Source organism: Corapipo altera, unplaced genomic scaffold (genome assembly GCF_003945725.1).
Source record: "Corapipo altera isolate COAL_440 unplaced genomic scaffold, ASM394572v1 0, whole genome shotgun sequence".
Lineage (NCBI taxonomy): Eukaryota > Metazoa > Chordata > Aves > Passeriformes > Pipridae > Corapipo > Corapipo altera.
Genome location: NW_020884872.1, coordinates 39,022,050 through 39,037,278, shown reverse-complemented (window position 1 = coordinate 39,037,278; position 15,229 = coordinate 39,022,050). Strand labels below are relative to the sequence as shown.

Genomic DNA, 15,229 nt, shown 5'->3' with positions numbered 1-15,229 from the left:
GATTTGTCATATCATGTGACAGCTTTTCTGGATTAGAGCCCTGTTCTTCTGGCTGGCAGTTCTTCTAGAAAGTAAAATAGAAATCTGCCCAGCAGGAAGAAGGCTCGAAAGATTGCTTTTTCTTTTTAAACACAATGAATATGAAGCAAATAAACAATACAGCTGATAAGAGTTAGAAAGGCTCTTACCCAAATTACCGTGATAACTGGCAGCATTTGGATTGGCTTTAATTGCCTTGAGGAACAAAGCTTCAGATTCCTGAATAATTTAAAATAATAGTCAACAAGACAGTCTACTCTCATTGTATATAAAATAATGCCAAATTTACCCTTGATTGTAATTAAAAACCCTCTGAAACTATATCATACAGATATGATACCATCATATAAATATTCTGAACCTTCATGATCCTGTAGCTCAGGTGGCTACAGCCTACTGAAAACAGTAATAATGCTACAAATAAGTGCCATGCTTTCATAGGCTGCTATTATTTTAGCAGAAAATTATTAGGCACTAGTAAAGTTTGCAAAACTGTTTACTTAAATTCTTTTTTTTATAGTTACTATATTTTCAAACATTACCTCCTGAAGTTTTCCCTTCTTATACAATCAAGTTAAGGATAGTATAATTTGGGATCTGAGCAAACTGCTTTTAGACACATTTCCTTTAAAAATAATTTTAGTATTAAAAATAGATTCCAGTAGATTCTTCTCAAGCAGCTATTTCAGCATGGTTCCCAATGACGAGTAGCTGAGTGCCTGTTACTTCAAAAATCCTTCAAATATGCTTCACATTTCTTCATCAGTTATCTTTTCCATATTCCCACTTACAGTGTGCACTCTTAAGACTCTTGATATCTGAGTACTTAGAAAACCTGAGCTCCCTCAGAAAGTATTCAGAAAATAATTTACCACTAAACTAATTCTCTAATTAAAACCATTTTATTTTCCCAAACTGGTTGCTAATATAGATACTTTTTTCCCAGAGCATATTTCCTGTAGAGGTTTAAAAAGTTACACTCCCCCAATCCAAATGGAGCATATTTACTTACTTACATGCAAGTTTAGATATTTGGAGCAAATTTTACAAAGATTTCTATGCTGTGCTGAGCTTTAGGGAGAAGTTGTTCATTCAGTTTCAATGCAAATGACCTGAAGATAAAATTACCTCAATGCCATAGGCTTCTGTCTGAATGCACATACTTGTTAGTCTGAGGTATGTGAGAACAATAACCTGGAGAAAAATTCTTTCCTTTGTGCTAAGCTTTTACTACTTAAAATAACACAGGCTCTACTGAAGAAGAAAACCTGTCACCCAGATTTTTGGTTCCACCATCTTCTCATGAGAAGCATGAAGTAAGTCTCTAGAGTTCCCCTTCAGGGAAAAATATATTTCTGATGTCAAGATTGAGTCACTCAACTCTGAGTGACTTAAGAGCTTTCCCATATGTCCAAATTCAAACACAGACAACATGGTCCTTTCAAAGCATTGCTGAGCACAGCTGAGCTGCCACTCTCAAGCCAAGAGAGACTCCTGCAGAAAGTGCCTTCATCTTCTCAGGTCAAGGAAATTACAAACCACAGCATTCTCAGCGCTAGTCCAGTGGAGGGCTACAAAGATGATTAAGGGACTAGAGCATCTCTCTTATGAGGAATGGCTGAGGGAGCTGGGCCTGTTTGGTCTGAAAAGAGATGTCTGAGAGGGAACCTCATCAATGTCTATAAGTATCTGAAGGGAGCGTGCCAAGAGGACAGAACCAGGCTCTTCCCAGTGGTGCCAAGCAATAGGACAAGAGGCAACAGGCAGAAACTGATGTACAGCAAGTTCCACCTGAACATGAAGAAGAACTTCCTTCTGTGAGGATGACTGAGCACTGGAATAGGATGCCAGAGAGGCTGTGGAGTCTTCTTCCCTGGAGATATTCAACACCTGCCTGGATGCAATCCTGTGCAACGTGCTCCAGGTTAATCTGCTCTAGCAGGGGGGTTGGATGAGATGATCTCCTGAGGTCTTTTCAAAACCAACCATTCTGTGATCGATTCTGTTTCAGGAGAAGGAATACTTAATAGGAGTTAACAAGGGAACCAGATGTCTGGAAATTTAGAGGGTATATAATTCCATAGTGCAAGTTTTAGCATTGCTTTCCTATGGCATAAGCAATTGCTCCAGCATTGTCATACCCAGACAGTTGCTGGTATGCACTGGTCTCTTTGAAACTCATACTATTTACTGACTTCATTAATGTTTTGGATGATGGGACTGAATGCACTTTCAAAACTTTATAAATAGCATCTAAGAGGAGGGAGTGATAAATACACTGGAGGGGAGAGCTACTATTTTGATGGACCTGGGCAGGACAGAGAAACGGACTGGCAGGAATCACAGAACGGCTGAGGCTGGAATGGACCTTTGGTGGTCATCTGATGCAACCTCTCTGCTCCAGCAGAACCAGCTGCCGAGGACCATCTCCAGGCAGCATCCCCAATGATGGAGACTCCACAGCCTCCCTGGGTAACCTGTGCCTATGTTTGGTCACAGTAAAAAAGCACTTCCTGATGTTCAGAGGGAATATACTTTGTTTTCTTTGGGCCCATTGCTTTTTGTCCTGTCACAGAGCACCACTGAAAAGAGCCTGGCTCCATCTAGTTTTGTCCACCCTTCAGGTATGCACATTGAGATCCTCTCCCTGAGGCTTCTCTTCTCCAGGCTCAACCTTCCCCCATAGGAAAGATGTTCCAGTGTCTTCATCATCTTTGTGGCCCTTTGCTTAACTCTCTGGGAACTGGACACAGGACTTCAGGTGTAACCTCACCAGTGGAGAGGAAGGATCACCTCCCTCAGCCTGTTGGCAAAAGACAGCATTTCTAAGACAACCCAGGATATCATTAGCCTTCTTTGAACGTTAGCCAGCAGTGTGTCTTTGGGGCAAACTGGTGTCCACCAGGATCCTCAGGTGTTTTCCTGCCAAATCAGCCACTCCTCCCAGTTTGGTGTCATCAGCGAAGGTGCTGATGGTGCCCTCAGCCCCATCATCCAAGTTATTAATGAAGATGTTGAACAGGATTGGACTGCTGAAATATCATAAAGTTCAGCAAGATTAAATGCAAAGTTCCACATTGGGGATGGGATAATCCCATGCAAAAGTACAGCCTGAGAAACAACTGTCTAGGAAAAAGCTCTATAGAAATGGATCTGGTAGGCCTCGTAGACAGCAAAAAGAATAAAAGCCATCAGTGTATCCTCAAAAGATGACCAACCACATCCTGTGCTGTATCAAGTACAGCCAGCTGGTCCAGGGAAATAATCCTTCTCCTCTATTACCACTTCTGAGACAGCATCTGGAGTATGTGTTCAGGCTGGGGCTCTCCATTACAAGAAAGACATAGACATACTATAGTGAGTCCGGCAGAGAGCACCAAGATGGTTAGGGTCTGTAACACAAGACTTTCATTGAACAGCTGAAAGAACTGAATCTCTTCAGCCTTCAGAAGAGAAGGTAAAGGGGAGACCTTAGTGCTGCCTACAAGTACTTGATCAGATAATACAGAGAAGATGAAAACAGACTCTTCTCACATGTCTGTGAGATGGGATGAGACATAATGGATGCAAGCTGGTATATGAGAAATTCCAATTAGATAAAAGGATAAAAAAACTATTTTTTTTACCATAAAGTTGGTCAAGCACTGAAAGATGCTGTCCAGAGAGGTTCTAAAATCTCTATCCACAAAGATATTCAAGATGCAACTGGAACTGGCCCTGGTTTGGGTCAGGGGTTGGACTGGATGACCTCTAAATGTCATTTCCAGGCAAAGTTATCCCATGATTTCCATGTTTCTCAGTCACTTGAGAAACATACTGAGAGTCAAGTTGTGCAAGATAACCTCCTCTTTTCATACAGCTCTCCAATCCTAAAAATCAACAGTGGATTGGCACCTGAAAAAATGAGGTAATCGTAAGTCCCATGAAATTATATTTTTTCCCACTGCAAATTTTAGTATTTTGGTCTAATAAGTAAATCTCTGCTTTCTTCACTGGCCAAGTTAACAGCAATCAAAGTGAAAAATGTGCTGTCCAATTAATTCAGTCCTATGCCTAAAGTTGCCACCTACACAAAAGAGAAGCACCTAATGTACAGACTCACATCCTTTCACTGCTGAAGCACAATGGGACAACATGTGCAATGCACTTCCAGAAAATTTAATGAAATAGATATTCAAGAGCTGGCTGCCATTACCATACATCTCCAACTACATGCTGAAAACATTTTTATCACCACTACTTTGCTCAGCAGTAGTAGAAGCATACTGGTTGATTAAAGGCTATTTAAGGTGCATCATATTCATATTACTGTAGATATATGGAGTAAATATACATTCAGTACACCAGTGATATTTCAAATTGCTGCATCTTGCCAAATCTTTAAGTGTTGCCAAGAAACTTTCAGGCTGCATATAGCAAAGCCTTGGGGTAACCACGCTATATTCCATCTGCTGCCAAGGCCACAAAATTGTAGTCTGGCTTTACTTCAAAATGCTGAATGTTTTCAATTTTTGCACTTTTTACAGAAAAAGCATAGATGTATACATAACAAAAATACTGCATAGAGATTTTCAAAGAACTAAATATAGCTTGGTTCTTCATCCAGTGAGATAAGAACAAGCATTTAAAGGGGAACTCTAAGTTGGTATAACAGATGATAATTAAAAAACCCAAACAAAACCATAGAAACAGCTCATCCTTAATGTGCTTTTCTTTCTGAAACAATAAACCATTCATCAGTAGATACAAACAGAAATCAAAAAGGTTTGGGTTTTTGGTTGGTGATGTAGGAAAACTATCTTCTGCTGGAAAGAAACTGAAGGAGAATGTTGTGTGCTTACTGGAAGGAAATCTTTCACAACATAATAAAACCTTTTTGACTCAATGTCTTTTAAAATAAGAGATAACAAAAAAATTCTCAGAACAAATCTTCCTTTACTGCAACAAAGCCAATGTAACAACCTTTATACAGACACATAACAAGTAACTTAATAAATGAAATGCCTGAGGTTATACAACACATCAGACACAGCAAAGCAGCACTCTGAAAATTACCTCCATCACCTTGACAGTCCACCCCCCCTCCCTCCCCTCCAAGCCCATTCAATAAAAATCTTTGAAGAGCCATCCACTTCTCTGTTTTTACATGGTGAGGGGGTGGACAAGAAATCTGAATTTTCTATGCTTTTTATTGTCATTTAGCATTCTCCCACTTATAAAAACTCTTATATCTCCTCTTTCTAGGCAATGCAAAAATACAGCTGCTGAGATCATAACCTTTGTGAGTCCACTTTCTAATTCCCTTAATTTGCTCTCCCTGTTTTAACACAAACGTACTACTCCATATTGAACTGTTAAAACACTCACTGGCTCCCTGCTTTCTTCCCTGGGCTCTGCTATTCCTTTTACTTTATTCAGGATGCCAACTTGCAAGCTTAATTTTCCCCTACTATTATTTCTGCTTTGTCTCCAACACATCCTCCTGCAGCATAATGACCTTTCAGAGCTGGCAATCAAACCCACTACCTCCTTTTTTATTTTTTAAATCTACTAAAACAGACTTATCTCTCCTGCACCTGGAGAAGTTTTCTAGCTTGTTTTCAACTTCTCTTTCACCTTATTTCATTATAAATGCTCTTTATTCTATCATGCCACATACTCTTCTTGATGAATGACTACACAATCCTCTGTTCTTTCACAGTCATGACTCATCAAAATAATCCTAGCAATTACCTCCTCCATAATCTCATCCCTTATATATTCTAGATGTAATTTTCATCCTTCTGGAACTTTGCTAAATTAACCTAAAATATATATTTTATAACAGTCTCAGGTGGAGAGAGGAAAGAAATTGAGTGTACAGGAAAAAAACCCAGCCAGTCTAGAAAAACAGGGTGTTTAACAGCATCACTAATGCAAACAAAAGTAAGTGCTGGCTTTTCACAGGCCCTGGCTTCACATGTGGACAGGGCAAGATTCCACAGCTGAACAATACTGTTGCAATTTAAGTGTCCACAGTAACTGGTGGGAAAATGTATCTGTTTTGAGAATCATCGAATTGTTAAAGTTGGAAAAGACCATTAAGATCATCAAGTCCCACTGTCAACCCAGCACCATTACAATGTTCACCATTAAACCATGTCCTCAAGTGCCATATCCACATGTTTTTTGAACACCTCCAGAGGTGGTGACTCCACTACTTCCCTGGGCAGTCTGTTCCAATGTTTTACAACCCTTTTTGTGAAAAAAGTTTTCCTAATATCTAATCTAAACTTCTCCTGGTGCACCTTGAGGCCATTTCCTCTTGCCCTGTCAAGTTTCACATCACAAAATCTTCTTACTTTGTATATAACTGAGGATGTTCCTTCAGTGCTGCTAGCATTATCACTACCAAAAAGACATCAAACCCCCCAAAAGCCAAGGTTCGGTAAATGATGTTTTTCTGAGGAACACCAAGATTTTTATTATTAATTTGTCCCTATCACATATATAATATCATATCATATCATACACTGACTACGGAGTCAATTGAAACAACTAAATATATTAACTGTGTATGATTTATTCTCTGTCAGGTCATACAATTCCTTTTGGAAAATAAATAATTCTTATCAGTTTCATTACATTTCCTACTTGCAAATATAAGTAGCTAATGCTGAGGTACAACTCACAGGCTGGTCCACGCCATCCAAGAGAAAATTCAATACATTGTTCAGTGTATGGACTTTCTCTTGTAGTATTCTGGGATTACCCAGATATCCCATCCTCAATTCGGGATTAACAGATTTGTGTAACTCTATTTTAGATAGCGTCTGAGGCAAAGAGGCTAGAACTCATATCAGGTAATGGTACATCTTGCTTCTTTTACATACCAAAAGGACCAGGACTAGTCTATCCCATCTAATTCCTGAAATAAGGCCTCTAATTCAAAGCAGGCTCCCTCCCTCGGCAGTGAAGCAACACAAGACTCTAAGTGCCCTCTAGTGTGCTTAAGAGCCTATTTCTCTCCACTGACCACTGACGTAGTGTAGGGCAGCAACATTTGTAACCCAGGCATCTCAAATAAGCTTAGGCCAGAATCACACACCAATACTGTGACAGAAATAGGCATTGCAACCTGGTTATTGAAGCAATAGCAATGGTCTCCTCAAATGGTTTCTAAAAAAACCTTAGACAGAGTTTAAATAAGAAAAACCCCAACCAAACCAATCCAAAACCCTACAGTCAAAAAGCTCTAGTTACCTACCTTATATTTTTGTGATTTCCCCAGTACATTTGCCAATGAAAACATAAGGGAATGATCATTAGGTATTAATTCCAGGGCCTCTCTTCCAACTGCTTCTGCTTGAGCTAGATTGCCTGGGAGACCAGGTAGGGGAAAAAGAGAAGGCATGTTTTAACACAGCCTTATTAGTTGTTTTTCATGCTGAAGCATGCATATTTTACAAAAAGCTGATTGCATGAGTTTTTAAAGAAAGCCAGGTATCACACACGCAGAAATGTAAAATTCATCAGACTAAGACAATAGAAAGTCTTTATTTTATTTTCAACAGATAACACCTTCAGAAGAACAACAAAGCACAAAGATTAAAAAGTTCTGAAATTTGGTCTATAGTATAAACGTGCTGGCACAATGATGGTATTTCAAGTAAGGATCGGAAATTCAATTTATATGCTGGACTTCAAGTGATGCTTTAAAACCACTGAGCCAGAAGGTATTCTTATATTATTAGAGAATGTCTGGGTAGCCAAAGAAGAGGTAGAGTTCCTTTAAGATATATACAGATAAAGCTTTAAGTTTTGCTAGACACTGAATTATTCATTAAAATATCAGAATAGGCTTTTACCTGTGTTATCAAGTAATATTATCATATTGTTCCAAGCCAAACTATGCTCTGGTTTCAGGACAGTAGCATTCCTCCATGCATTCAATGCATCTATATGGCGATTCAAATCTGCATACTAAAATGAAACAAAAACCCAGCAATTTTGCTATGATATGCTTTACTTTCCTATCATGCACTAAAAAAACTAAAGAGCTGTTAATGTCTCATTCCATTCTAGTAGGACTTGTTTTTATAGATAAAAATAGAAAAGTAAAAAGAATACTATGGTAGTATGAAAGATAAATGTGATATATACTAATTCTCCTCTGCTTATCTCTGGGAACGAGGCTTGTCTTTAAATACGCATGTACCAATAGGATAGGGAGAAAAATCAGCATAAAATTTAGAAATCTACACAAGAGGATTAGTAAATATTTAATATAAATATTTCCAAAAATCAGATTTCAATTTTTCAGCATAGTTCTACTACCAAACAATATACTAATGAACGTGAAACAGTCTAATATTAGGAAATATATTCAAAAAAACCCCCCAAAAAGGCACCAAAATCTGTATTTTTGTTTACAGCTCTTTATGTGAAAAAGTAGGACTACCAAAGGCTGTATGGAAGGAAGTATACCACGAAAGCAATAGGAAAAGCTACCAAAAGTGTGAAATCGTCCTCTAATACGATACAAGCAAACTGGAATAACAGCTTTTAACAGTACAGCAGAATTATATCTATATATATATACATATATATATATACATACACACACAGAGATGCACAGATTCCAGTCATAGCTATCATTTATTCAAAAGCACTTACCAACCGCCCTAAATTGTAGTAACAGTCTGGATATTTTTTCCTGTGTTTAATTGCTGTCCAGTAGCTTTGCTCTGCCTCTTCAAATCTTCTTAAACTGTTCTGTACTATTCCTAGATTCATCCATGCAGCAGCAAAATCAGGTCTGAGCAAATTGGAAAAACACATCAAGAGAGAGGACAATTAAGCATTTGAAACACAAGATCCTATTGTATTATTTCAGCTCGGTGCAAAACACTGCTTAGCATTGTTTTAAACATACTGTATTTGTACAGCTAAGGACAGCAACTCCTCTGCTTCGTGGAGCTCATTTCTTTCTTTCAGAATATTTCCAAGGTTGTTCATGGCATGCACATATTTCGGATTCAACCTAAAATTTAAAATTTAAGAGATGATTATTATGTATAGGACATGTATTAATATATGCAAATTGCTAGCTCTGCAATGCTGCAGAACATGAAAATGAATACCTAAGCATTTTCTTCATGTTAAACGTGAAAGTAGTTTTAGGACAGATCATTAAAGCAGTAAAATTCCTGATACCTTACAGCTTCTCTGTAGTATTTGATTGCAGCACTTTGATTTCCTTTGTCAGCCAGGTTTTTGCCAACGTTGTAGTGCACCTGAAAACACAGATGGACATTCTACCAGATGCCATACAGTCAGATATTTTGTGGAGCCAAGTAGCTAAAAATTTCTTCTCCAAATAGAAACAGTCAGCACTTGCGTCATTCAATGCTGGCTTTTGGTGTAGGTTGATACTTAAGATTGGACAATGCATACAAGGAAGACAGTAAGACAAAATCTGAGGAATAAAGTAATAAATCAGCTTGCCTGTTACAGCCATTTAAGAAAGATTCACTTCCTGGTTTTATAAATGAGGTCATCACACTTCCTACAAGATACTTTGTATGGAGACCTCCTGCTCTTAATTTCATTTATTTGTCAGGTAAGTAAGAGAAGGTCTGACTCCAATTAGATCCATTATAGCAGAAGAAACAGAAATGTAAGTGTTGATTACACTTTGCTTTCATTATAGCATAAACTAGAAGAAACTCAACATTCACAGAAAAACTAAGTTACATATTTCAGAAATAAACAAAAAATAACAGACACAATAATTGTCTTAGGATAAAAATGTATGAAAGACCATTTCTGAAATTATATGTATAGCAATATGTTGAAGACCTTGTCTGTTAAAAGACTGAAGGACTGACCTAGAGCTTTCAGGCTGCAAGGAAGAAGATCTGAACTTACAGCAAGGTCTAGATAGGAATAAATAAATTTCAGGACAAATCTGAGTTCGAAGACATCTCAAATCCTACCTCAAGACAAATCTTCTTAATTACCTCGTTAAAAAGTACTGTGAGTACTAATTCCTGAAAAGAGATTTCTCAGCAACTAGATCAGGACTCATTTAGATTGATTACCTTACTATTTGAAACCAAACTGTATATACTTCATTTAAAACAAACACACATTTCAATTTCTTCCACACTTTGAAAAGTCTAATTTAAATCTTTTCAAAAATACTATGCAGGAATAACTTTAGATTGAAGTCCAAAAAGATAGGTTTGTAATGCATTTAGATAGTTCTAATTCACCTTCTACACTCAAAGAAAGGATTTTATCTGATGTGTCCATCAACTGAAAAATCCTAATAGCAGTTGGCACAGTATCTGGGACCTACTGATCCAGCACACACAATTATGTTTGAACCTAGTTGGTATGCTATTTAATTGTTGAATTTCATCTCTATATGATTGTGACTCTGCAGTAACACACCATCAACAAATAAAGTTAAGAACATTTTCCATGCTTTTTTGAATGGGCGAGAAAGTATTTTCACTGGTTTTATGGACAGCAAAGATGTTATAAAGCTTACTAAGCATACACAGAGGCAGCTCCTCACACTGTAGGATATAAAATAGCACGCAATTCAGCATCCCATAAAAGCAGTTCTAGCACAGCTTCCAAGAAAAAAAGATCCTGGTACTCTCATTGTACATTCATAAAAATATTATAAGGCCTGTGGCAAAGAAGCAACAGAATGGTACATTTATATCAAGACATAAACAAACATAAAGATCAGCTGATGGTGTGAAAAAAACCAAAAAGATGGAATAGCATTTTCCCAGAAGTCATTAGAGTAAAATAAAGTACCCTGAAAGATGTTTCTTAGGACTGAATTCTATTTGTATATCTCTTCCAGAAATTTTTCAGAACACTGTAACATTCTTAGTAAACTGGACTGCTCTGATTATCTATGCTGAAGCTTACATATTCAAACTTTATCCAGATAAAAGATACATTGTGGCAAAACAGAAGAAATAATTAAGGATTTAACTGAATAATGCATATTAGCCCATAAATTACCTGACTTTACACTTCAATATCAGCAAACAAAATTACATTTAACTTGATTCAATTTCTTTCTTTAAGAAGCTTTATAAAAGTTAATTTTTTAAAACACATTTTGCAAAAGTCATAAGCATTACCGAAGAAAGAAATTTGCCTGAAGACCAGGGACAGAGTAGATGAGAAAAATCTCGGTATACACCAACCCCTGAGAGTCTTTCACATGTAAGCTGTCTCATGTTAGGAAACAGCATTTCACTTTCTGATTCTGTTTTTCTCATTTTTTTTTTAAACACGACATGTCTTAATACCCATTTTTATCTCAAAAGTAGTCGCAGCAAGAATATTTTTCTCATGTAAAAAGAATTGTGCAGTCTGCAGAAACATGAGAGATATCAATTCTCTTCAGTCAAAACATCAAATGAAATATTAAGCGCATATGTATGTTTGTGAACTGAACTAAAAAGACTATTAAAACTGATACCACAACTATTTAAATAAACTACTAGCATTTACAATGGTGTATTTCTTTTGTCCTCAGCTTCTGTGTGAAAAGAAATGATGTTTCTATACAATACCCTTGAAAATGAAGAGCTCCTTGTATATAAGTTTTCTAATTTCCCTTCAAGAGAAATGGTAGCTTCAGTTCCTCTTAAAGAAGGGAAGAAAAACTAAACCAAACACAGAAAAAGCTCCCCAGCCTACCATAAATATCCAATAACAAAACCAGTTCTACAATGGATTATAAATATGCAGTAACATGCTGCTCTTATGAACAGAGCCAGCAAAGGGTTTCCAGGCACACACGGTCATTTGAGAGGTGCATGTGACTTCTGCCATACAGCTGTGTCTCTCCCTTCCCTGGCCATGACAGAGAGATGCCGGGATCAGCCTTTAGCTCCCCCAAACCAGGCCTGCAATAACTACCTCCCGTCTGCTAAGCACAAGACTGTAACTCTCCTTGACTTCTCCTATGACCTCTCCCTGCACAACAAGGGGACACCAGTGCTTTGTGGGAAGCAATTGGGGTGGGAAGAATTTGGTCTTCAAAAATGAGGGGCCAGTGAGTTTTTTTAAATTTCATCTCTAGAGGTGTGGTTCTTCTGCCTTTGACAGATATTGTGCATGCTAGCCTGGAAGAGAGGATTTTCCTTTCCTGGTTAAACATTTAAGAGCAGGCATAGCAATTCATTATTAAATGATTAAATATTAACTGGAAATGACGTATTACATTATACCCAGATGCTTCTTTATCAATCTTAACCAGGCAATTACTTTACAGTAATAGCTCTAAAAGGAGTATTTCTCAGGGATGCATAACAACAGTATTCTCTGAAATCAGGCCAATCAGGTAAAAATACCCTAGGGTAGAACCTACTTGATCTCAACAGACAGGTGTTGTTTAAGTTAACATAACCACAGCACCAAAGCCCAGCCAAAGAATTGGCTCTATGTATTTGTCTGTTTGCAATACCTCAATCAGCCTAAGAAGCCAGTACAAAAAAGAAAAATCACTGTATATTATTCTATGTTAGATAAACATAGTACTTGAACACTTATGTAAATGCTTAAATGTGTACACACATTTAAACGAGAAGGAGAGAGAAAAAATATATTTTCCTGTACAAAAATAAAATTACTGTCAAACTGATTTTTTGGTTTTGTTTTTACTCAAAGCAGCTTAGGAGGAAATCAAAATGTAAAATCATCTTCTGGGAGGTACATCCCCTCAGCTGGAGCACTGCTATTATCACCAGTTTTATTCTCTCAACCTAGGTGCTTGTAATCACCTTTTCAGCAAATATGAACATTTGCTGAGGATGGAAACAAAGCACAGATGTCAAAATTTCTCCAGAAACATGCAAATGCTTCTGCTCAATGCCAGCTTCTGCCATCACTCTTCTCTTTCTTCTACTACTGAAATTGTATTTTCCAAATAATAATAAAGCTTTTTGATATTGACATCTTGTTTGTGCAGCTAATGTTGTCTAAAGGTTCTTCTGCATGACTGTGCTTGTATACACAAAAATTGATATCTAAAATGGTGGCAAAACATGCAAATAGCCCCTATAAACACAGCCCAGAGCACTTAAGTTAAATTCCTCAAAAGAGGAATGTTTTGATATATAGATTTGAAAAAAAAATCTCTATCTAAAGGAAATGCCCTCTAGAGCAGCTTCCTTAAGGAACAAAGATCAGATCCTTAGACAGCACTAAATCTTGTTCTGTAACAAAGAGGTTTTACAAGACGTTTTAAGAAAGTATAGAAAGCAATCTCACAAATGCTTACTGCACTATTTTGGTATTAGTATAGCCAGTCTCTTGTATAAACTTGTATCTCTAGTAATTGCCATTTGCATAAAGCATCAAGTGCAAAGTTACTTACCCTAGTATTTCAAGGCAGACGGTTAGTAACCTTCTGTTGGGAGTATTGTAATTTTCTTGCTTATTATTGCTGAAAAGTTGCTACTGAAATGGCTTTCCAAAAATTATGTTTATTATTTTCTATCCTTTAAAGAAAAGCCAGTAGCAAGGAGAATGTAGAGGTTACATACAAAATAACAACAATTTACATTCATTTACATTCAGTTATCTCAAATCTAGGAAAAGAAAAATGGTGGCTATATGCTCTAGTTATCAGGACTTCCTTTATCCTGAGTGGAAAGAAACACACAGATCTAGGATGCAGTCCTGGCTTATGTCAGTCATTTAGTCCAAGGTAATGAACCACATGCTAAAAGGAACAGTTTCTTCTCCCCAGTTATAAAGCGAGCCTGACTGACTCACTCGGATGTAGAAGTCTAAAGCTAAGGAGATAAAATCCAAGCCAGTAGTCTGATATGGTGAAACAGTACTTATGCTTTTATCACAGTTTGTAACTAGATATTTCAGTGCTTCAACAAAGCACTCCAGGATGAACTCACAACATAACGACATCAAATGAAAAGATGCCAAATTGGATCCAGTGAGCCTTTTATGTCAGTAGTGCTGAAATACTCTATATTTATAAACTGCCTGTAACATATAATCAAATATCAGGAGAAAACAGCCTCTCTAACTGTTCACAAAATTTGCTTTAGCAAAAACAATACAGACCTGGTTCTAACTCACACCAGTGTGCATCATCACTGAGCTCCAGGAATTAAATCAATCTATACAGTATGAAAAAACATGAAAGGAGGAAGTGGAATCAATATACAGGCACCTTCTGTTCAGCTAAGGAAAACAGTACCAAATATATTCAAAAAGTATACTGTTTCAGTTAAATGACCTTTGAAACCAACCTAAGTGCAGGGCTATGCAAGTTCAAATGTGTGATGTGCTCCTGGACATGTTTAGCCAAGATCGGTAACATACTTCTTTCTCTCTCTTAAAAAACCACAAGCAAGCAACCAATCTATACATTATATCTATATTTAAATATCTTAAGTAACATTTAAAAAAAATTTTAAAATATTCAAAACATTAAAAAAACTGTATTGTGTCAAAATCTTTGTGATTTCATTATAGTAACTGATTATTTCCTATAATTTTTTAAATCACTGGGCAACATTTATTAAAGTTGATCCTAAATTTCATCTCTTGAGCCAAGTGCATCATCACTCAAGGTAGCAGATTCACTCACTACTATGCCAGACAATCTCATTTAATGCAGTTTCCTCATGTCTATCTAAAGATATGTTTAATGAAGATGAGTCTTGAAATTAGAGAAGGCAGTGCTGTTATTACTTGTTATTTAGAATTAGGGTAAGTTTGCTCTATGCTTCTCACACAGACAATTTGGAATTGAAAAGAGCTGTACCACAAAACACGAACAGCTTTTGTTGCCAGTTAGAAGTTGAGATTTTGAAACCCTGCTACATAATAGAAGTAAAGCATGACCACATTACACATACTAAATATGTTCCAAGAACAACAAGAAAAAGCTATTATATATGTTCCATTCTTTGGTCTTCACCAGCCTCCCACTGAAATAAATGGGTCACTGAAAGAAAGTCCTGTGGAGTAATTTTTAAAGGAAGCCTGCAATTTCAAAGACAACAACAGAAGATGAGAAGAGAACCTAGTTCCAATTTTTACATTTACCTTTGTCAAAATTGAATAAATACAGCTGAGTCCATAAAGAAAACAAGAGATTGGCTTTCACACATGTACTCTCTAATATTCTTGCCTCGGAAAG

The 15,229-nt window shown here is 37.0% G+C and overlaps 1 protein-coding gene across 5 annotated transcripts in view; it reads right to left on the bottom strand.

The window, feature by feature from the left end:
- TMTC4 (transmembrane and tetratricopeptide repeat containing 4) overlaps nt 1-15,229 on the bottom strand; it is a 59,066-nt gene that overhangs the window by 7,659 nt on the left and 36,178 nt on the right. For 2 of the 5 annotated variants that reach the window (XM_027644599.1, XM_027644609.1), the window contains 6 exons: nt 9,235-9,314; nt 8,954-9,061; nt 8,695-8,836; nt 7,887-8,001; nt 7,286-7,398; nt 189-258 (listed from right to left, as the gene is read on the bottom strand). In XM_027644599.1, the coding sequence (XP_027500400.1) occupies nt 189-258; nt 7,286-7,398; nt 7,887-8,001; nt 8,695-8,836; nt 8,954-9,061; nt 9,235-9,314 (628 nt within the window). Of the gene's footprint in view, nt 1-188; nt 259-1,795; nt 2,042-3,401; nt 3,934-7,285; nt 7,399-7,886; nt 8,002-8,694; nt 8,837-8,953; nt 9,062-9,234; nt 9,315-15,229 lie in introns of those variants that run through there. The other 3 variants (XM_027644617.1, XM_027644624.1, XM_027644632.1) reach the window with 3 other exon arrangements.